Raw genomic sequence first — 22,800 nt, 5'->3', positions numbered from 1 at the left:
GATGGCCAGCCTGTTGAGATAGTACAAGAATATAAGTACCTTGGCACAATAATTTATAGCAAGCTATGTTTTGAACCACACACTGATGCTGTTCATGCGAAAAGCCCATCAGCGTAGGTACTTTTACCGAAAACTGAGGAATTTTAACATCAACCCTACTTTTATGAGAATGTTTTATTCCTGTTTTATTGAGTCTTTCTTAACCTTCTGTTTTATCTGCTGGTTTGGTTCTCTGTCCATAAAAAAACAAAAAACGACTAGAGAGTATAGTTAGGACATGTAACAAGATTGCAGGCATCAACTTCCCCCCCCCAACTCTCTCCCACATCTACTCCAACAGAGTGGCAAAGAAGGCCTAATCCATTGCTGGTGACCCTAGCTGTCCCTTGTCCTGCCAGTTTAAGCTACTTCCCTCAGGCTGTAGGTACTGCATGTGAAGATGCAGGTCCAATAGACTCAGCAACTCTTTTATCCCAACTTCCATTTCCATTCTAAACAACTTGCCAGAACTATTTTACAGAACTATATTATTTCATGTTTTGCTGTGTTGTTGTGTGTCTTGTCTTTATGTCTGTCGGCTGGCTGTACAAACAATTGCCCCCCGGGGACAATAAAGTTACCTTGACCATGAACAGTTATGAAAGGGGGTGTGGCTTAAGCATAGGGGGGCGGGCCAAACCATCACAAATTAATAAGGAACTCTCTGTTGAGAGCCGCTGTCGGCGCTCGGGCCCTAAATATTAAATATTAGCATGCATGTGCTCACACCATAAAGGAAAATGCCACAGAATCAAGCGAACAGAAAGGACTTCACATTTACTGGACAAGACTATGCAAGACTTACAATTGGCATTAAGAGTTCAAACCAAAGAAATATCCATTTAAAGTGCAGCAAATACAGTTTGTGTACATAAACTGCTTCAGATAGATATAAACATACAGTAGCTCTCTGAGGTAGATGATGGACAAGCTGATCAAAGTTACTGTGTTCCTCAGACCTCCAAAATATGCTTCTGTAGCTTTCATTTCATTGCATTTGTTAAAGCCTTCTCTGACATAAAGTTAGTTTGACTCTATCTGCAAAGTAATCATAAATGCATCCTTCTCTGTGTCAGTTTAGGGTGACACTTTATGTCAATGACAAATAATCATGGCAGGCCAGCACAGCTGAAGCTGAGGTCACTGTCAGTTCCAGTGGACGTGAAGGTGACAAAGCCCGGCTGGCTGCTGGTGATCTGGCTGTTGATCCAGGACTGATACTGGGACACTCTGGTGTAGACTCCTGGGGTATTAGGCTGGGCACAACCATTTCCAAAACTTACGATTCCCCCCAGGACCCAGCGGCTGCCCTGCTTGCTCACCAGCGGACCACCTGAATCCCCCTTTAAGAAGAGAAACATTTTAGGAGAGAAATCTTTGCAGGAGATTAAATCTGCGGAGTGTCTATTTGCACCCCCGGTACGAATAGCCTCGGCCACACAGCTGAGCTATTCACACCCTGTGACGTAACAACAAAAACACGTTGCTCGCGTTAATCTTCCATGACAGCAGAAACTGGCATATTAGGAAAGTTTTGTCTCTAAAGTTTATAACAATTGAATTTTTAGTGGAAACTGGATACTACAGTTGCGCTTTCTGTCTTCAGTGAAAGCATACAACCGTTGGTTTGTTAGTTAGTAACTATTTTTTGTATACAGTATGGTTACCTAGCAACCGAGGCTTGAAGAAAACAAGTGGTAAACAGTTGTTCAGCATTGTGTAAGAACTGCTAGTTTAGTGGTTAGAACGCTTACCTTTGGTATGGAAGTTAGTAGTCCGATTCCCCTGTGAGGTGATCTTGATTTTGTAATATTGGATAATTTGCATGCAATTGCGCAAGGCAGGGCCCGCGAACGCAAATTTTTTCGGAGTGGGATTGGTTATGGTTAGGGTAAAAATGTCAGAGCGATAATATTCCAAAAAGGTGTAATACATTAGTATGGAACTGTGTGTAAATATATGCCAAGGTACTGTAAATGCACAGGGGTGCAAATAGCATACATTGATATTTGTACCAGAAGGGGTATTAATAGAACACATTGCTGTGTGCACCGGCGGGGTACAAATAGCATTCATTTCTAATTGCACCAGGGTAAGAATAGCACTTCTAATTGCACCAGGGTACAAATAGCATACACTGCTAATTGTACCAGGGGTGCAAATAGCCTCACCCTTAAATCTGACACCAACACAGGCTTAAAGATGTTTACCTGACAGGAGTCCTTCCCTCCAGCACGTAACCCGGCACAGATCATGTTGTTTGTGATTGAGCCCACTCCGTAGTGACAGTTACACTCTCTGTTCCCTATGATGGGCATATTCACCTCCATTGGGTTTATTGGGAGAGGAGGATAAACTAAAGAGAAACAAATACAGTAAATAAACAGCACATGTTATGAATTGAGTGTTTGATTACTACCATTAGGTCTATGACTAGGAGTTTAAAGTTAAACAAAGTCAAACCAAAGGACAGGTCCACTAAAACTTCAAAACAAAGAACTGAAACCTGCTAACCCTCTTAAATTGACAGATCATAGACAGTGTTGCAATCTCTGCCTCCCCCTGGCGGCTTGTTGGGGAAGTAATGTTAGCATTGATCTTCTGATGGTGTTAAAGCTGTTTATGCTGTTTACATCACCTATTGAAGATTTCCATGAAATATGCTATGAATATTCATGTTCCCAAGAGGATGAATCCTAATTTTTCAGCCTACCACTGAATGTTTCCTCTCACCCCCTCTAATTTCTAAATTCATTTGAAAATCTATCTGGGAATTTTTGACCACTAGTAACACTATGTTTTTACAAGTAAATCCCTGTTTAGTTTGTACCATGTACGAGGCAAGGGGCCAGGTGTAGCTACATGCACCAACAAAGACAATGAAGAAGAAGAAGATGGATTGCAACCAAACATGGATGAAAACAATTTGAAATGTTTTTTTCAAAATCGTCTTTTGGAAATGTTTTTTTTTATTTATTTTTAATGAAGATAACACATTCAACGCTTTGTTGATGAGACACACAGTGTGATTTGGTGAGAAACTTAACTTTTAAACTCCACAGGTGAACTTTAAACGACCTTTCCTTGAGCACCAGAACAAACTCTTTACTGAGGCTCTTTGCAGCAATTTATCTTTTATATCGTGGGGCGTTTAATAAAATATTTTTTAAACTTAATGATATTTCTAAAACTCTGTTTTGTTGTTTTATGGGTAAAGGAAGGTGGTACTCATTTTAGCATTTAAATGTCTGAGTAAACTCAGTTGTTTGAAAGACCATTGTATTGAAAGAAAGAAATGTAACCTAGCTGCTCTCTGACCCACCTCCGGATGCAATGGCGCCAAAGCCGGTCACCCAGGAGCTAACGCCGCTGAAGAAGGTGCTGCCTGGAGCTGCCAGGCAGACAGGAACAATGAAATCTGTGAACGTCACCGGTGAGGAGAGCTGCAGGAGGCAGATGTCGTTGTCATAAGTTATGGCGTTATGATTAGGATTTACGATGACCTTTGTTACTGTCCGAGACACCCCATTGGGGTTGGGTCCCTGTAGACTCTGGAGACCCAGAGACACAGTCAGACTGGCTGGGATGCTTAAGACAAACAAAACAGTGCAAAGAAGTTAAGAGCAGAGCAGTTAAGCAAACACAAAAAACATCGCCTAAGAGAATCTGCTCCTTAGTGCTTACCTTGGGAAGCAGTGAGCAGCAGTCAGCACCCATTCACGGTTAATGAGGGATCCTCCACAGAAGTGGCCCCCAGATGTTTGCAGGCTGGCTTGCCAGGGCCAGTTACCCGGAGGGGCGTTCTGTCCTCCAACAATCCTGGTGTTGAGCCGAGTTATACCGCACACTGCAGAGAGACAGACAATAAGAACACAGTGAGCAATACTCCCCTCTCCCTGGATTACCACTGAGCACTGCTGGGATTATAAACTTTAACTGTTGGTTGAGGATTATGATCCTGGGATGCTCTCAGGTGTTTCTAATCCAACAGTCCTAAGTAACAGAGGAGAAACTATTCTTATTTCAGTTTAAGTCTACACATTTCATTGCTTTTACTGGGTTTGACAGCAAATACTAACAACCATGAAGATATAAACAAAACAACTAAAGTCCAACAACATGTTGACAGCCAGGTGAAAGTAAAGAAGTGTGCATAAAACTGACTTACCATCTAGTTGTGAGTGAGACTCTGAAAAATAGGAAACAAACACAAAATCACATTTAAAACATATTAATATTTACTGATGCCTAATGTGATCATTCGTAACCATAGAAACAAAAAATTATAACCAAAGTCATTCAAACACAAATATTTTTTCTTCGTCATGAAGATGGTACTGTGATTATACAAGATAGATGAGATAACATCTGATACCGTAACAGAGGCAAACTTTGATTTAATTTTTTTATGAATGTGAGCTATGTGGAAATTATTTATTTTTCTTTGACTAAAAACTGTCGGAATACTTAAAGGAGCACTCACCCATTCAGTATTGCTTCCATAAAGTTTGTGGGACTCACAAAACAGCCTTACTTTTATTATTTTTGCTCTTGCATCACGTGTTGATCTTGATTTGATTATTTAGATATTTTATTCAATATCTAAAGGTTATTGTTCATTATATATATATATATATATATATATATATATATATATATATATATATATATATATATATTATTATATGTGCAATATTCATTGTGGGGTAAAAAAAACAGAAAAAAGTTCCAGTACAACCCCATGCAGTGTTAATTAATTATTATTAATTAAATCTTGACTGCAAAATTTAAAAAGTATGTCAAAAGTATTGATAGCAGTTACTGCTGCTCATCATATTACCACTACTACTATTATATCTCCAGTCTCCGATGATGCTTTAATAAAACATCCCAGCAGCAGAAGTTAAATGGGCACTCAACTCATTTTACACATGAAGTTCAGTTTACAACACAACAATCTCAAAATGATGCTGTATGTATGTAAAGTTTTGCAATCAGGGACTTAACGTGTGTACCCTGAAACCCTGCAGCACACATTCATCTGAGCAGTGATGAAAGAAACCTGCGGTTGTAGGGAGGGTGGTTGGAGGCGGTGGCAAGCCAGCACAGCTGATGCTGAGGTCACTGTCAGTTCCAGTGGACGTGAAGGTGACAAAGCCCGGCTGGTTGCTGGTGATCTGGCTGTTGATCCAGGACTGATACTGGGACACTCTGGTGTAGACTCCTGGGGTATTAGTCTGGGCACAACCATTTCCAAAACTTATGATTCCCCCCAGGATCCAGCGGCTGCCCTGCTTGCTCACCAGCGGACCACCTGAATCCCCCTTTAAGAAGAAAAACATTTTAGGAGAGAAATCTTTGCAGAAGATTAAATCTGACACCAACACAGGCGTAAAAGATGTTTACCTGACAGGAGTCCTTCCTCCAGCACTTAACCGGCACAGATCATGTTGTTTGTAATTGAGCCCACTCCAAAGTCACAGTTACACTCTCTGTTCCCCACGATTGGCATATTCACCTCCATTAGGTTTACTGGGAGAGGAGGGTAAACTAAAGAGAAACAAATACAGTAAATAAAAAGCACATGTGATGAATTGAGTGTTTGATTACTACATCAGTAGGTCTATGACTAGGAGTTTAAAGTTAAATAAAGTCAAACCAAAGGACAAGTCCACTAAAACTTCAAAAACAAAAACTGAAACCTGCTAACCCTCTCACATTGACAGATCATAGACAGTGTTTGCAATCTCTGCCTCCCCCTGGCGACTTGTTGGGGAAATACGTATTTGTGAAGTAGTGACACAGGTGTGTTCTGGGTAGTAAAAACAAAGTATAGCATGGGAATCAGTCTGAGTCTACGGTGCGAATGCAATAGTTACACAGTCCGCGCTCCAGCCGAACGCTAGCAAGCAAAGTACCTTTTATGCCCGAGAATGTGTACCACTCTAAGTAATAAAGCCTGAGTTCATTGCTGCAACCAACCGACGCCTCACCGTTTTGTGCTTCGGCTCTGTTAACCCGGACCACTAGACGCAAGTTACCTGCCACGAGCCAAGGGATTAGTTTGAGACCAGCTCACTCCCAACTACGGTTCAGAGCGTGGAGAGGACGAAAAAAAATAAGATAGCATTGATCTTCTGATGGTGTTAAAGCTGTTTATGCTGTTTACATCACCTATTGAAGATTTCCATGAAATATGCTGTAAATATTTATGTTCCCAAGAGGATGAATCCTAATTTTTCAGCTGACCACTGAGTGTTTCCTCTCACCCCCTCTAATTTCTAAATTCATTTGAAAATCTATCTGGGAATATTTGACCACTAGTAACACTATGTTTCTACAAGTAAATCCCTATTTAGTTTGTACCATGTACGAGGCAAGAGGCCAGGTGTAGCTACATGCACCAACAAAGACAATGAAGAAGAAGACGGATTGCAACCAAACATGGATGAAAACAATTTGAAATGTTTTTTTCAAAATTGGCTTTTGGAAAAAATTATTTTTTTTTTTTTTTTTAATGAAGATAACACATTCAACACTTTGTTAGACCTATAGGAGACACACAGTGTGATTTGGTGAGAAACTTAACTTTTAAACTCCACAGGTGAACTTTAGTGACCTTTCCTTGAGCACCAGAACAAACTCTTTACTGAGGCTCTTTGCAGCAATTTATCTTTTGTATCGTGGGGCGTTTAATAAAATATTTTTTAAACTTAATGTTATTTCTAAAACTCTGTTTTGTTGCTTTATGGGTAAACGAAGGTGGTACTCATTTTAACATTTAAATGTCTGAGTAAACTCAGTTGTTGTCACCATTGTATTGAAAGAAAGAAATGTAACCTAGCTGCTCTCTGACCCACCTCCGGATGCAATGGCGCCAAAGCCGGTCACCCAGGAGCTAACGCCGCTGAAGAAGGTGCTGCCTGGAGCTGCCAGGCAGACAGGAACAATGAAATCTGTGAACGTCACCGGTGAGGAGAGCTGCAGGAGGCAGATGTCGTTGTCATAAGTTATGGCGTTATAGTTAGGATTTACAATGATCTTTGTTACTGTCCGAGACACCCCATTGGGGTTGGGTCCCTGTAGACTCTGGAGACCCAGAGACACAGTCAGACTGGCTCGGATGCTAAAGAGAAACAAAACAGTGCAAAGAAGTTAAGAGCACAGCAGTTAAGCAAACACAAAAAACATCGCCTAAGAGAATCTGCTCCTTAGTGCTTACCTTGGGAAGCAGTGAGCAGCAGTCAGCACCCATTCACGGTTAATGAGGGATCCTCCACAGAAGTGTCTTCCAGATGTTTGCAGGCTGGCTTGCCAGGGCCAGTTACCCGGAGGGGCGTTCTGTCCTCCAACAATCCTGGTGTTGAGCCGAGTTATACCGCACACTGCAGATAAGAACACAGTACAGTATTTTTGCTCTTGCATCACGTGTTGATCTTGATTTGATTATTTATATATTTTATTCAATATCTAAATGTTGTCGTTCATTTTCATATATATACTGTATATCTCATTAATATATATATTTTTATTTGTTTTATTATATGTGCAATATGTTTTACTGTACCTTTATAAAATTAAAGTTCATTGTGGGGTAAAAAAAACAACAAAAAAAAGTTCCAGTACAACCCCACCCAGTCTTAATTAATTACTATTATTAATTAAATCTTGACTCTGCAAAATTTAAAAAGTATGTCAAAAGTATTGATAGCATGAGACAAACACTAAGTATGCTGTTATTTATTTCTGTTATTTATGAGTGGTGTTGACATACAGTACAGTGCATGTCTTTCTTTTCTAACAGCCATGCTGTCTTGTTTTCTCGTTTAAACAGATTAGCAGTGTTTTGTGCTGTCTGCTGTCCCATCAAACTGGTTTTGCTAATAGGGGACATTTTTCTCTCAAAGCATGTCTTTTTATGTGTGCAACTGCCACATTGTGTGATGACAGGCAAGGGATGAATGTTTATTGACTGTGTCTGCACTGACAGACGTCTGATGATCACTGACTGACAGTTTACAACACAACAATCTCAAAATGATGCTGTATGTATGTAAAGTTTTGCAATCAGGGACTTAACGTGTGTACCCTGAAACCCTGCAGCACACATTCATCTGAGCAGTGATGAAAGAAACCTGCGGTTGTAGGGAGGGTGGTTGGAGGCGGTGGCAGGCCAGCACAGCTGATGCTGAGGTCACTGTCAGTTCCAGTGGACGTGAAGGTGACAAAGCCCGGCTGGCTGCTGGTGATCTGGCTGTTGATCCAGGACTGATACTGGGACACTCTGGTGTAGACTCCTGGGGTATTAGGCTGGGCACAACCATTTCCAAAACTTATGATTCCCCCCAGGATCCAGCGGCTGCCCTGCTTGCTCACCAGCGGACCACCTGAATCCCCCTTTAAGAAGAAAAACATTTTAGGAGAGAAATCTTTGCAGAAGATTAAATCTGACACCAACACAGGCGTAAAGATGTTTACCTGACAGGAGTCCTTCCCTCCAGCACGTAACCCGGCACAGATCATGTTGTTTGTAATTGAGCCCACTCCAAAGTCACAGTTACACTCTCTGTTCCCCACGATTGGCATATTCACCTCCATTAGGTTTACTGGGAGAGGAGGGTAAACTAAAGAGAAACAAATACAGTAAATAAAAAGCACATGTGATGAATTGAGTGTTTGATTACTACATCAGTAGGTCTATGACTAGGAGTTTAAAGTTAAATAAAGTCAAACCAAAGGACAAGTCCACTAAAACTTCAAAACAAAAAACTGAAACCTGCTAACCCTCTCACATTGACAGATCATAGACAGTGTTTGCAATCTCTGCCTCCCCCTGGCGACTTGTTGGGGAAATACGTATTTGTGAAGTAGTGACACAGGTGTGTTCTGGGTAGTAAAAACAAAGTATAGCATGGGAATCAGTCTGAGTCTACGGTGCGAATGCAATAGTTACACAGTCCGCGCTCCAGCCGAACGCTAGCAAGCAAAGTACCTTTTATGCCCGAGAATGTGTACCACTCTAAGTAATAAAGCCTGAGTTCATTGCTGCAACCAACCGACGCCTCACCGTTTTGTGCTTCGGCTCTGTTTACCCGGACCACTAGACGCAAGTTACCTGCCACGAGCCAAGGGATTAGTTTGAGACCAGCTCGTTCCCAACTACGGTTCAGAGTGTGGAGAGGATGAATAAAAGTAATGTTAGCATTGATCTTCTGATGCTGTTAAAGATGTTTATGCTATTTACATCACCTATTGAAGATTTCCATGAAATATGCTGTAAATATATAGTTCCCAAGTGGATGAATCCTAATTTTTCTGCCTACAACTGAATGTTTCCTCTCACCCCCTCTAATTTCTAAATTAATTTTAATAATAATAAATTGAATTTATATAGCGCTTTTCATGGACTCAAAGTCGCTTTACATGGGAGGTATATCACAAAAACAGAACAAAACAAACAAAACACAACAAGATTCAGACACAGATAAAAAGGGAGGGCGTCGTGGGGCTAGGGATAGGCAGAGGTGAAGAGATGGGTCTTGAGGCGGGACTGGAAGATGTTGAGGGACTCAGAGGTGTGGATCTCTTGGGGGATTGAGTTCCAGAGCCTGGGAGCTGCTCTGGAGAATGCTCTGTCGCCAAAACTGCGGAGTTTGGACTTTTGGATGGAGAGGAGACCAGCTGAGGTGGATCTGAGGGACCGTGAGTGTTGGTAGGGGGAGAGGAGGTCAGTGAGGTATGAGGGGGCCAGATGGTGGAGGGCTTTGTAGGTGAGGACCAGGATTTTGTAGGTGATCCGGTGGGAGATAGGAAGCCAGTGGAGTTGTTTAAGGACTGGAGTGATGTGGTGCCAGGATTTGGAGCGGGTGATAAGGAGGGCGGCTGAGTTCTGGACCAGTTGGAGTCAGTTGATGTTGGTAGAGCTGATGCCAAGGAGAAGTGAGTTGCAGTAGTCCAGTCAGGAGGAGATGAAAGCGTGAATGAGTCTTTCAGCAGCGGGGGATGTGAGAGAGGATCTGATTTTGGCGATGTTGCGGAGGTGAAAGAAGGAGGTTTTAATGACTTGACGGAAGTGAAGCTCAAGGGAGAGGGTGGAATCAAAGATAACGCCAAGGTTGCGGGCCTGGGAAGATGGGGAGACAATGGTGCCGTCGATGGTGAGGGTGGGGTTATTGGTTTTACTGAGTGTGTATTTGGAGCCGATGAGGAGGAATTCTGTTTTGTCGCTGTTGAGTTTGAGGAAGTTGTGTTGCATCCAGGTTTTAATAGCTGACAGACAGGAGTTGATGTGGGAGAGGGGAGGATTGTGGGGGGATTTGGTGCTCAGGTAGATCTGGGTGTCATCGGCATAGCAGTGGAAGTCCATGTTGAAGTGGCGGAGTATCTGATGAAGATGATGAAGAGGAGGGGGCCGAGTACGGAGCCTGGGGGAACACCATGAGTGACTGCACCTGTGGCAGAGGTGTGGTTGTGGAGAGAGATGAAGTGGGATCTGTTGGATAGGTAGGAGTGGAGCCAGCTGAGTGCAGTACCTTCGATACCAAGGTCTTTAATCTGGTGAGCAGGATGTTATGGCTCACGGTATCGAAGGCTGCACTCAGGTTGAGGAGGATGAGGATGTTGAGGGAACCGGTGTCAGCAGAGGTGAGGAGGTCATTGAGGACTTTCAGGAGAGCGGTTTCTGTGCTGTGGAGGGGGCGAAAACCAGATTGGAGTGGTTCGAATTGGTTATTGGCATGAAGATGGGTTTGTAGTTGTGAGGCGACTATACATTCCAGGGTTTTAGACAGAAAGGGGAGGTTGGATATTGGGCGGTAGTTGTTGAGGGAGGAGGGATCCAGACCAGGTTTTTTAAGGATTGGGGTGAAAGCGGCAGTTTTGAAGGCAGCAGGGACAGTTCCAAGGGACAGTGAGGAGTTGAAGAGGTTAGTGAGGTAGGGGCATAGTACGGGGAGGCAGGACTTCAGGAGCGGAGTAGGGAGGGGGTCAAGGGAGCAGGTGGTGGGTTTGGAGGAGCTGATGAGTTTGGAGATTTCAGGAGGAGTGATTGGGTCAAACTGGGAGAGGAGGCAATGAGGAGAAGGGGTCGTGAGGTCAGGAGAGATTGGGAGAGGAGGGTCCATAATGGGTGCTGGAGTAGATCCTGGGAGGTCCGATTACAGGGGATAGAGATTGGTAAATGTTCTTGATTTTGACAGGGAAAAAGTGGAGGAATGAGTTGCAGAGATCCGGAGTAGAGGTAGGGAGGGTGTTGGTCCGAGGCTTGATGAGGTTGTTAATTGTGGAGAAGAGGGTTCTGGGGTTCTGGCAGGGGTCGGTGAGGATGGTGGAGAGGTAGGCAGGTTTGGCAGCAATGAGGGCGTCTTTGTAGGCAGTGAGGTGGAATTTATAGGCTTCATGATGGACTGCGAGGGATGATTTCTTTGTCAGCCGTTCAAGTTGGTGGCCAGTTTGTTTTATTTTCCGGAGTGCAGGTGTGTACCAGGGTGAAGAGGTGTTGAAAGTGACAGTTTTTGTTTTGAGGGGGGCCAGGGTGTTGAGGGAGGTAGACAAGGTGGAGTTGAGGTGTTTTGTGAGGTCATCAGGTGAGGTGAGGGTTGAGTCCAGGTGGAGAGCGGTGGAGAGCAGGTCAGAGAGATGATGGGGATCGATAGATTTGAGGTTGCGGAAGTTGATTTCTCTGATGAGGCGGGGGCGTGGGGTTGGAGAAGGGATGGTGAAACGTATCAGTTTGTGATCAGAGAGGGGAAAGAGGTATGGATGGAGGTTGAGCACCGGTTGGTTTGTGGAGCAGACCAGGTCGAGGATGTGTCCTTTTTCATGGGTGGGGAATGTGAGAGAGAGAAGTTGTCCAGTAAAATGGTGAATTCTGATGAGAGCTTGCAGGTGGGGGAGTCCATGTGGATGTTTAAGTCACCTAGTAGCAGCAGACGTGGAGAGAGAGATGAGGCTAGTGTGAGGAGTTCAGTAAAATCAGAGAGGAAGGAGGGATTTGGTTTAGGTGGCCGGTAAATGAGGATGACTGTCATGGAGGAAGGAGCTTTGAAGGCGAGATATTCAAACGATGATACTGAGGGGAGGGTGAGTTCTGTGATCCGGAAGTTCTGATTGAAAATAACGGCGATGCCACCTCCATGGCGGGAGGGGCGGGGTTTGCAGATGTAGTTGCAGCCAGGGGGGGATGCTTGGTTGAGGGAGAAGAAGTCATTGGGTTGTTGCCAGGTTTCAGTGAGCAGAAGGAAGTCCAGAGTGTTGTCTAGGATTAGTTCATGGAGGGCAGGGGCTTTATTGTTGAGCGATCGGGTGTTGAGGAGGGCAAAGTTGGCATGGTGAGAGGGTGGTGGGATGGGGGCAGGCTGGAGAGATCTGAGGTTGTCCCGGTTAGCAGCGCGTGTGGTTGGTGGGGTGTGGGGATATTGCAGTTAAGGGGGGACAAAAGCACTGTAGTCCAGTCCGGGTTTTCTGTGCAGCCTGATGGTGCGTTCAGCCCATAGACAGTATATAATGGACCAATAGAACCCGTTGCTCTGGACGGAGACCAGTGAAGGCTATTAGAAGCACTTTTCCGGTGATCTCTTGCTTTACTGCGTAGCCTCCAACTGACAGAGACAACGTAAATGTGACGTGAGCAACGTGTCTGAAAGTTGTAAATCTTCTGGTAGCTGTGCCAAGAGAAATCTCAATCATTTCCAATCTTACAGAGACGGAGAGCGTAGGTGTATGTAAGGAGATAACATAAACACAGGCTAATTATTGCTAACTAAAATGCTAGTTAACATTAGTAATTAAACCTAAACAGCTAATGTAAGTTGAAACTGCCTGCGAGCTTCTCCTGTACTATACGGTAATTCCTCTACTGTGCGACAGTAAGTCACTTGGTTATGACACAATCGTTAGCTTATTTTTACAAAAACGTCTGCTACGGAGCCATAACGTGAGGTACAAGGTAATGGAGCCTTTTATACATTGTCGTGTTTCTTTATAAATAAACAATGGGCAAATAGAGTCTTTAAACGCTTCAGATGTAAAGTTATTCGCAGTCAAGTGACGTAAAAAAAAAATGGCGGTCAGTGTAATGCTAACAAGAGGTGATCGTTTTGTAGCAACAAAATGGCGCCATCGGAGGTTCGCGTTCTGAAGCGAAGCCGTAGCAGACGCTTTTATAAAAATTAAGATTGGGAATGATTGAGATTTCTCATGTCACAGCTACCAGAAGACTTACAACTTTCAGAGACGTTGCTCACGTCACATTTACGTTGTCTCTGTCAGTTGGAGGCTGCGCAGTAAAGCAAGTGATCACCAGAAAAGTGCTTCTAATAGCCTTCACTGGTCTCCGTCCAGAGCAACGGGGTCTATTGGTCCATTGTATATATGTCAATAGGCTCGTTCGAGATGAGCCAGATCTGCGCAGAATCGATCACCGGCGATCGCTGCCCAATGCATGCAGGTTAGATTTGTGTCCGACTTGATCCCGACTTGCTCTGACTTCATACACACGTGAGCAACGATAATCTCACAAGACCAAGGCGGCCGCAGTTCTGAGACGCAGGTAGCGCAGTTGAGATTACAGATCATCTAAGTCTGTTGTTAGCCTAATTAAAATCAGCAACAGATCACATGTAGAGAATCTTGACAGCTAATCTGTCATAATAAAAACAACTGGAGACTGTGTACGTAAGCTGATATATGGGTCTGATGAAATTTTATTAAATCGGAATCGGACCACCAGTGTTTCTGTCACTTCCTGTTCAGCCTGAATGCTGCTGGAAACAGCTGGAAAACTGTCCGACTTGAGAGCGGACTTTTGTCACCGCCCCCGGCTGCTGCCGCCTGCTCTCGTCTACTTTACAGGCGAGGCGCAGTTCATCTCGAACAAGCCTAATGGTTCAGCCCTATGTGAGCCAGTGGGTGAAGCATTCTGATGACGTGGTACAGGTGCGACAGAGCGTGCAGGTGACCAGATGGATGGAATGGATTGTCCGTGGTGGAAGAAAACAAACTTGCGGCGAGAGCTTCTGTGGATGTAACGGGGTCGATGTAGAAGTCCGAGCTGTCTGATGACTGGGATGCAGGATGGAATGGAGTAGTTGACGAGTTGGACCAGTTGCAGAGTTGAATATTTCATTGTGATGCCGAGTGGAGGGAATGGGAGCTCCGTGATAGCGGTTAGCCGTGGGCTAAGAGCACAGAGGTGGATGAATGATGTGAGTGCCAGAATGATCCACGGCATGACAGGAGGAGATGAAGGTCCAGTATCGGTCAAAAGCGAAAGCAAACAAACAGGAAAAACACAAGAAAATAGCAGAATAGCAGATGGAAAAGCTGCGAACAAAACAGCGCCAGCGTCCTCTTACGTCTCTCTGGTCAAAGGATTCAGGAGTGATTTTTAAAATCTATCTGGGAATATTTGACCACTAGTAACACTATGTTTTTACAAGTAAATCCCTGTTTAGTTTGTACCATGTACAAGGCAAGGGGCCAGGTGTAGCTACATGCACCAACAAAGACAATGAAGAAGAAGAAGATGGAGTGCAACCAAACATGGATGAAAACAATTTGAAATGTTTTTTTTTTTTTGAAGATAACACATTGTATTGAAAGAAATAAATGTAACCTAGCTGCTCTCTGACCCACCTCCGGATGCAATGGCGCCAAAGCCGGTCACCCAGGAGCTAACACCGCTGAAGAAGGTGCTGCCTGGAGCTGCCAGGCAGACAGGAACAATGAAATCTGTGAACGTCACCGGTGAGGAGAGCTGCAGGAGGCAGAGGTCGTTGTCGTAAGTTATGGCGTTAAAGTTAGGATTTGCGATGACCTTTGTTACTGTCCGAGACACCCCATTGGGGTTGGGTCCCTGTAGACTCTGGAGACCCAGAGACACAGTCAGACTGGCTGGGATGCTAAAGAGAAACAAAACGAAGTTAAGAGCAGAGCAGTTAAGCAAACACAAAAAACATCGCCTAAGAGAATCTGCTCCTTAGTGCTTACCTTGGGAAGCAGTGAGCAGCAGTCAGCACCCATTCACGGTTAATGAGGGATCCTCCACAGAAGTGGCCCCCAGATGTTTGCAGGCTGGCTTGCCAGGGCCAGTTACCCGGAGGGGCGTTCTGTCCTCCAACAATCCTGGTGTTGAGCCGAGTTATACCGCACACTGCAGAGAGACAGACAATAAGAACACAGTGAGCAATACTCTCCTCTCCCTGGATTACCACTGAGCACTGCTGGGATTATAAACTTTAACTGTTGGTTGAGGATTATGATCCTGGGATGCTCTCAGGTGTTTCTAATCCAACTAAGTCCTAAGTAACAGAGGAGAAACTATTGTTATTTCAGTTTAAGTCTACACATTTCATTGCTTTTACTGGGTTTGACAGCAAATACTAACAACCATGAAGATATAAACAAAACAACTAAAGTCCAACAACATGTTGACAGCCAGGTGAAAATAAAGAAGTGTGCATAAAACTGACTTACCATTTAGTTGTGAGTGAGACTCTGAAAAATAGGAAACAAACACATAATCACATTTAAAACGTATTTATATTTACTGATGCCTAATGTGATCATTTGTAACCATAGAAATAAAAAAGTATAACCAAAGTTATTCAAACACAAATATTTTTTCTTCGTCATGAAGATGGTACTGTGATTATACAAGATAGATGAGATAACATCTGATACTGTAACAGAGGCAAACTTTGATTTTATTTTTTTATGAATGTGAACTATATGGAAATTATTTATTTTTCTTTGACTAAAAACTGTCCGAGTACTTAAAGGAGCACTCACCCATTCAGTATTGCTTCCATAAAGTTTGTGGGAATCACAAAACAGCCTTACTTTTATTATTTTTGCTCTTGCATCACGTGTTGATCTTGATTTGATTATTTATTTATTTTATTCAATATCTATTTATTTATATATTTTATTCAATATCTAAATGTTCTTGTTCATTTTCATATATATACTGTATATCTCATTAATATATATCTTTTTATTTGTTTTATTATATGTGCAATATGTTTTACTGTACCTTATAAAATTAAAGTTCATTGTGGGGTAAAAAAAACAACAAAAAAAAGTTCCAGTACAACCCCACCCAGTCTTAATTAATTAATATTATTAATTAAATCTTGACTCTGCAAAATTTAAAAAGTATGTCAAAAGTATTGATAGCATGAGACAAACACTAAGTATGCTGTTATTTATTTCTGTTATTTATGAGTGGTGTTGACATACAGTACAGTGCATGTCTTTCTTTTCTAACAGCCATGCTGTCTTGTTTTCTCGTTTAAACAGATTAGCAGTGTTCTGTGCTGTCTGCTGTCCCATCAAACTGGTTTTGCTAATAGGGGACATTTTTCTCACAAAGCATGTCTTTTTATGTGTGCAACTGCCACATTGTGTGATGACAGGCAAGGGATGAATGTTTATTGACTGTGTCTGCACAAAAGCATACGGCAGACTTAAAAATCACAGCTCTGCAACGATTTAAAACGTTTTAAAATCTATTGATTGTGGAAGAGCATGCAATATACATGTCTTATCTGCTTCATCAAGATGGTCTGTCAGTCAACAGATAATTCACAGGCGTGATGTGAACTAAATTATACCCACATTACACACAGTCCTCCACCTTAAAACTACAGAAACTTAATTCTTCTTTTACACTAAATATATAATTTAATTATTAAAATGCATGTGAATTTTAAATTGGACCTCAAAGAAAATTGTATAAAGTAAAAAGACTACCCGTTAAATCCATGATTTCTCTGATGATACTGTGAGGCTGTGTCAGTTTTTATGACTTTATAACATATTAATTTCTTTGGTTGTTTTGACCTCCTGGAAACATTATAGAGAGACACACGATAACTTTTGGACTTTAAAAGAGTTTTAGAGAATTTACTTGACCTGGACACTCCTAAATTATATCACTTTCATACATTTTACATCTTTTGCACTTCTTAAATTCTTTTAATCTACTGTGTTTTTACTGATTTTATTTTATAAATGGTCTTATTTAGTTATATAATAAAGCACCTTGTGCCTGTCTGTGTGTCAGAAATGTGCTGTATAAATAAACCTTTTATTCATGCATACTTTGAATCATTAACGTGCACTCAGTGTGACAGGATCACAGAGTTGGAGGGTTTTTGATCCCCAAGTACTTTTTATTTACTTCAAAAGTAGTATTTTGAATACACCACTCGTTTTACTTCACTACTTACTAACTTAATTCATTACAATATTTGACTTCCTCCTCAGTGTGCTTCCACTCAGGAGATCTCAAACATGATTGGTTCAGGTGTGTGCAGTGAGGAGGTTACTTACCGTGTGTCAGGAGAGTCAGCAGAGCCACCGCACCGATCACCTTGTAGAGAGCCATAACTGTAAGTACATGCCATCAGATCTACTCCGGGATTAAATAATCTTCTTGTGCCCTCCCCTTCCCCTCTCTCTCTATACCTCCCACACAGTAACACAAACATTGTTACCTGTCAAAACACTCGCCCAACCCCTCACCACAAAACACCTGTTTAACCGCATATCAAACATGTCCTCTCTAGGCTATAGTTCTAGTCCACTTGTACAGTCACAGGAAAATATTTTTTTTACATTTTCTTACATTTATTTCACATCTGTAGTAACTAAAATCCTAAAAAATAAATGTATAAAATGCAATGAATTGTTACAAATGAAACATTCTGACTTGTGAGCTCTTATGAAAATCTGTGTTGTGTCTCAGTCAAAGAGACATTTCTCCTCTAAACTTCTCCCACTTCATTTCATATTTATTTAGTTCACATTACACAAAAAGTATCAAAGATTGGAGAAAAGTCCAGAAAGTGAAAACAGATTTGTCTATCAGATCTTAGTTTCTTCTTCTTCTTCTCTTCCATTAATCATCAGATTTGTCTGGTGACCCTTTGGAGTGGCCGGAGCCCTTGGTTGGGAACCACTGGACCAAACTATGTAACTGTAGATAAAGTTTTTAAAGTAGCTCTACCTGGAAACCTGACTCCGCCAGATGAATTGCTTGGCATATCCATCTGGGAACTTTCCGTTGGAGAACTTTTGGGAAGGGGCAAAAATACTGGTTAGCTGACTGGATAAACCATCTGTCTATCACCACTTATGTTGGTGATAGACGGGCCATATCAACCAATCAGATCAAACTCTTGCCGAAAGGGGAAGAGCAAAAACATCTTTTCCTCCGAGAAAAGCCTCCAATGCTGTTTTTTTTGCTCTTCTTTCAATGAAGGAATACTTTCTAATTCGGATGAAACTTGCGCGATAGCTACGCTCATCTCATCCGTGGAAGATACCATGTTGTTTAGAATAACAGTCGCTTCTCATTGCGTCACACCTAAACCCGCCTCAAAACCAACGCTGATTGGTCGGTTGTTTGGCGAACGGCTCCAAATTTTCTCTATTTCAAGATGCCAGACTGATCTCCGAGTAGAAAACTGGAGCTCAGAGATCAGGGCGGTTTCACGAGGCTACGACCTGGAGCAGCTACAACAGTAACATGCTGCTCTCAAGTTGATGCTTCAGTATTAATATCTAATAATGTCACATAGAATCAGATATCAGTCACAGAGACACTTCACTACTTGTACTTTTACTGCATGGTGCCGAGAAAACTTCTGTTCTTTTACTGGTGATACTTTAACTGCATTTTACTGACTTTTTATATATATAGCACTTTGAATGAAGGACTTTTACCTGTAATAGTTTTTTTTTTTTTACATTACTATATCAATACTTTTACTGAAGTAAATAAATACTTGTTCAGCCACTGTTTAAAGCATTTGATGAGTTCCAGTCAATGTGTCAGTGCCCCCCCCTCCACCTCCCCAGAGATGTTGATGACAGGAACAATACTGAGTGCCTGCAAAAGGCCGCAGGTTGTGCAGCGCATCTCACTTGGCAACATTCCTGTATCTCCGCACAGGTTAAATGTCACACTCGGTGATAGCCCACACACCTCCGTCTTACCTTTAGTTTGTGTTCACATACCTCACCATTATTGGCACCCATGAAGTGTAAGTACATAATGTGGAATATCTCCTGAAAATCATTTCAATTTTGACCCGTAAGGACAACAAGTTCATGGTCGACGGGAAGGACACATTAGGGTTAAACATCCACTAAAACTGGATAATCAACAATATCATGTTTGGTTTTATTTGTGTCAGATTTACACAGTGGCTGGGCTGGCTCAGTGGGTAGAGCAGGCGCACATATACAGGGAGGCTTATTCCTCGACACAGAGGTCCAGGGTTTGAGTCCCAGTGAGACGATTTCCTGCATGTATTCCCCCTCTCTCTCACCTAGCTGTCCTATCAATTCAATGCAGAAAAGCCCAAAAATAAAATGTGTATGTACACAGTGGTGTAGGGAAATGCACTGATCTTTTTTTTTAAGTAGAAGTAGTACTACCACATTGTAGAAATACTCTGTTACAAGTAAAGGTCCAGCATTCAAATACAAAAGTACTATTAGTCGCATCCGACCCGTGGCCCTTTGCTGCATGTCATCTCTTCTCTCCCCGCTTTCCTCTTTAGTCGTACTATCAAATAAATAGCATTAAAAAAGATGGCCACAGTGGAGCTCATTTGATCTGCTTTTAAACCTGTTTAATGTTTCATTTATAAAATGCATCATATTTTATTTGTTGATCATATGTTTTAAAGCTACATTGTGTAAGAATTTCTCCCATCTAGCGGTGAAATTGTATATGACAACCAACTGAATATTAATTTCTAGCCCCTCCCTTTCCGAGCGCGCTCTAATTCCTACGGTGGCCGTATTATTCCAAGAAGTACGACTTTGTCTGTGAGTGTTCCTTCCAGTTTAACAATAGTTTTACTTTATTTTGGTACCATTTCATTGCTAACATCAGCTATCAGGTGCCCAAACATATGCAAGCTAATGTTAGTAAAGTATCAGTGCTATCGTTATTCTGTATATTGTACGAGATTAATGTGTGTAAAGTAATGTTTACAGCATAGGAGAGAAGCAACGGAGGTTTGTGTTTTTAATATAGTTCTCTGAGCAGTAGGAACAATGTCAATGAAACCGAAATTAGCTCTTAGTATCTCCATCGTTTACACGCAGCTGTTCTAGCTGTAGCTAGTCTGTGTTACAACTGCACATGACATGAGTTGTCTGCCAGGGAAATCACGACACATATGATTACGTTTATGTTACAAGGTAGACAATCCTTTTTCATCATTGATGCAAGGAAAAGTATCCTAGACGTTGTTCTAGCGTTATGCACAACCATGCTATAGTTAGCCAAACAACTATAAAACTTTGAATTTACACAAATAGGCAGAATTACCGTTTGAGAAGAAAGCAGGCAACTTTGGCGTCCCTTTTTAAAATCCTTGCTCCTCATGAGCTCTTTCCGTCTTGGAAAAGCCACTCCAATATTAACTTTAGTCTTGTTGCTTTGCCTGTCGCGTTGTCGTTTTAATTCTCTTTTTAACTTCCTTGGCAACTCTGTTATCTTCTCCCCCTCCCTGGCATTCGTCACGGTGCCACTGAGTTTAAAAGCGGAGAAAGGCGGAGGTATGTCCCTCTTTGGCTAATGTATTTTAAAGATGGAGGCACAACATGGCGGCCGTCATTCAAGCGAGTCACTCGTATGTATTATGAATGATTCTGAATGGCAGATTCTACACGTACGAGAATACTTTGATTAGTTGGTGGAAGTAATTACACATGAACAAGCACATATTTGTGAAAGAACAAAGGGTTTTTTGCTAAGAATCAACTCAAAACATTACACAATGGAGCTTTAAATGAAAAACCTAAACTGGCAAACTACAGTTGTAGTGGAGTAGAGGTATAATGTTGCAGAAAAAAAGAATATTCATGAACATCAAAATTGTATTTAAGTCCAGTACTTGAGTAAATGTACTTTTTTTACACCACTGGTTATTACTTTATAATTGTGCAGTGTTTTGCTTTTAAATCAACCAGTGAGACACACATGATGCTGACGGTGATGGAATGTCTTTCTGACTGACTGCCTGAAAGGAAAGCAATAAAATCTAAAAACTGATGAGATGATTTGTAAAACAGACAGAAGGAATGTGAAGTTAACATATTATTCTGTAATGATTGAGATCAAACCTGTAAAAACACAGCCCGGTTTGGTCCTTTTAATTGTCAAACCAATTAATTATATTATTTAAGAATTTAAACTGTTTAGCCATACCTATAGTCTTCATTATTTCAAAATTAAAACACCATGGCAGAAGACGTACAGATATAAAGGTTAGTGTATGTGCAGGGGAGGAAGGCTTACAGAAAGTCCTCTCTAATGTGACAAAATCAGTAAGTGTAAACACAACAAGAAGACATAAGGGAATAACAAGAGCAGATGAATCATTATGATACAAAAAACAACAATCAAAAGAATAAAGAGAAATAAGGAAAATAAACAGTGACATCAAAAGTGTAACATGTCCTTACAGGAAGAATCTAATCAATCTAATCAAAGAGCAGCCCCACTCTCCACTAGACGTAACAAAAAACACAGGATTGAAATACTCCCACGCTGATTCACAGGTCTTTGAACACAACAACTAAATCTGAATCTGAATGTTCTTTATGTTCCACGATCAGCTCACATTTTACACACATCACTGATGTAAACACACTTCTAAAGAGTTCATATTTGAAGTCTTAATACAATAAGTACATGGCTACATGTGCACTGAATGTTTATTGGCTGCAGGAATAATTCCTCTGGTTCATTCCTCACAGACAGTGATTGAAAGGAATCTCATGACAGCTCATTATTTTGTTTACATGGCATCTGTCATTCAAGTCTGACCAAACCACAGGCAATCACTACTTATGAAGCAGATAAGCTTTCAGTTTGACTTTTAATAAATAATACTTCAGGGTGTTTTTTTTTATATTAAAGATAATTACTAGATTTGAAAGAAAATGTTCAGGGGCTTTAAAGGTTTGTAAACAACAGTGATGAAATATAAAATAAAACTAAAACCTAAGGCTCAAACCTAAAAATAATGACAGACAGAACCAGACTTTCAACCCTGCACACAGAAGTTATTTCTGTTTCAGTTCCTGAAGGTGACAGCTGATTCACCGTTAACCTCCATCTAGCAACACTGACTTTCTGCAAACTGGTCAAACTGCACCAGGTTTTAGAGAGGAAATACCATATCCAGATTCAGGTACAGGTTATCATTGTTTGGGAACAAAAGGGAATTAGCAAAAACTGTCAACATCATAAAGGTCAAATGTCATGGTTTACGGTGATCTCTGGGCATGTTTCTCAAGTGAGCGTTTTTAAAAGCCTCTTTTTTAAAGTTCGAGACCCAGAAGTAGAGATGTTCCATTACTGGTATCGGTATTGGCTCCGATACTGCCTAAAACGCTGGTGTCAGTATCGCAAAGTACTGGAGTTTATGCACCGATCTGATTCCACGTAATAAAGACCTAAAGAAAATCCACGTTAAAGTAGTTTATTTATGTTCTTTTTCCGTTATAACTGACTGTCAAACTGGATAATAAAAGAAAGTTCTGGGGCATTCATTGTTTCTGTTTGTTCATGTTTACAAAGAGTTTAACTTGAGCCAGAAATACAACAAAGATAGAAATAATATCACATCCATACATTGATAGTAGTATACAGTTGTTAAAACATAATAAAATACAATATATGACACACTGGTATCAGATTGGTATCGGGAAGCAAAAAATGGTATCGGGCCA

At 41.5% G+C, this 22,800-nt stretch overlaps 1 protein-coding gene and 1 pseudogene across 1 annotated transcript; both read right to left on the bottom strand.

Annotated features, from left to right (window-relative positions):
* Positions 1-790: 790 nt before the first annotated feature.
* Positions 791-8,211, bottom strand: LOC114569031 (transmembrane protease serine 9-like; annotated as a pseudogene).
* LOC114569032 (serine protease 33-like) lies at positions 7,939-17,437 on the bottom strand. Its single transcript, XM_028598798.1, has 6 exons — positions 17,374-17,437; positions 15,514-15,534; positions 15,028-15,190; positions 14,674-14,939; positions 8,518-8,663; positions 7,939-8,436 (listed from the first exon to the last, which is right to left on the bottom strand). The coding sequence occupies exons 1-6, from the start codon at positions 17,426-17,428 to the stop codon at positions 8,107-8,109; spliced, it is 981 nt and encodes a 326-aa protein (XP_028454599.1). The 5' UTR covers positions 17,429-17,437; the 3' UTR covers positions 7,939-8,106.
* Between the last annotated feature and the right edge of the window lie 5,363 nt (positions 17,438-22,800).

The sequence above is a fragment of the Perca flavescens genome, chromosome 15 (assembly GCF_004354835.1).
Source record: "Perca flavescens isolate YP-PL-M2 chromosome 15, PFLA_1.0, whole genome shotgun sequence".
In the NCBI taxonomy this organism is placed as follows: Eukaryota; Metazoa; Chordata; class Actinopteri; order Perciformes; family Percidae; genus Perca; species Perca flavescens.
This window is presented reverse-complemented; position numbering and strand designations above follow the sequence as displayed.

Bases quoted from the DNA above. Each gene is read 5' to 3' on its own strand.
- LOC114569032 (XM_028598798.1), bottom strand. From the start codon at position 17,428: ATGGCTCTCTACAAGGTGATCGGTGCGGTGGCTCTGCTGACTCTCCTG. The intron at 15,535-17,373 runs GTAAGTAACCTC...CCTATTTTTCAG, and splicing joins GCTGACTCTCCTGACACACG to AGTCTCACTCACAACTAAAT. The intron at 8,664-14,673 runs GTGGGTCAGAGA...GTTTCTCTTTAG, and splicing joins TGGCGCCATTGCATCCGGAG to TTTACCCTCCTCTCCCAGTA.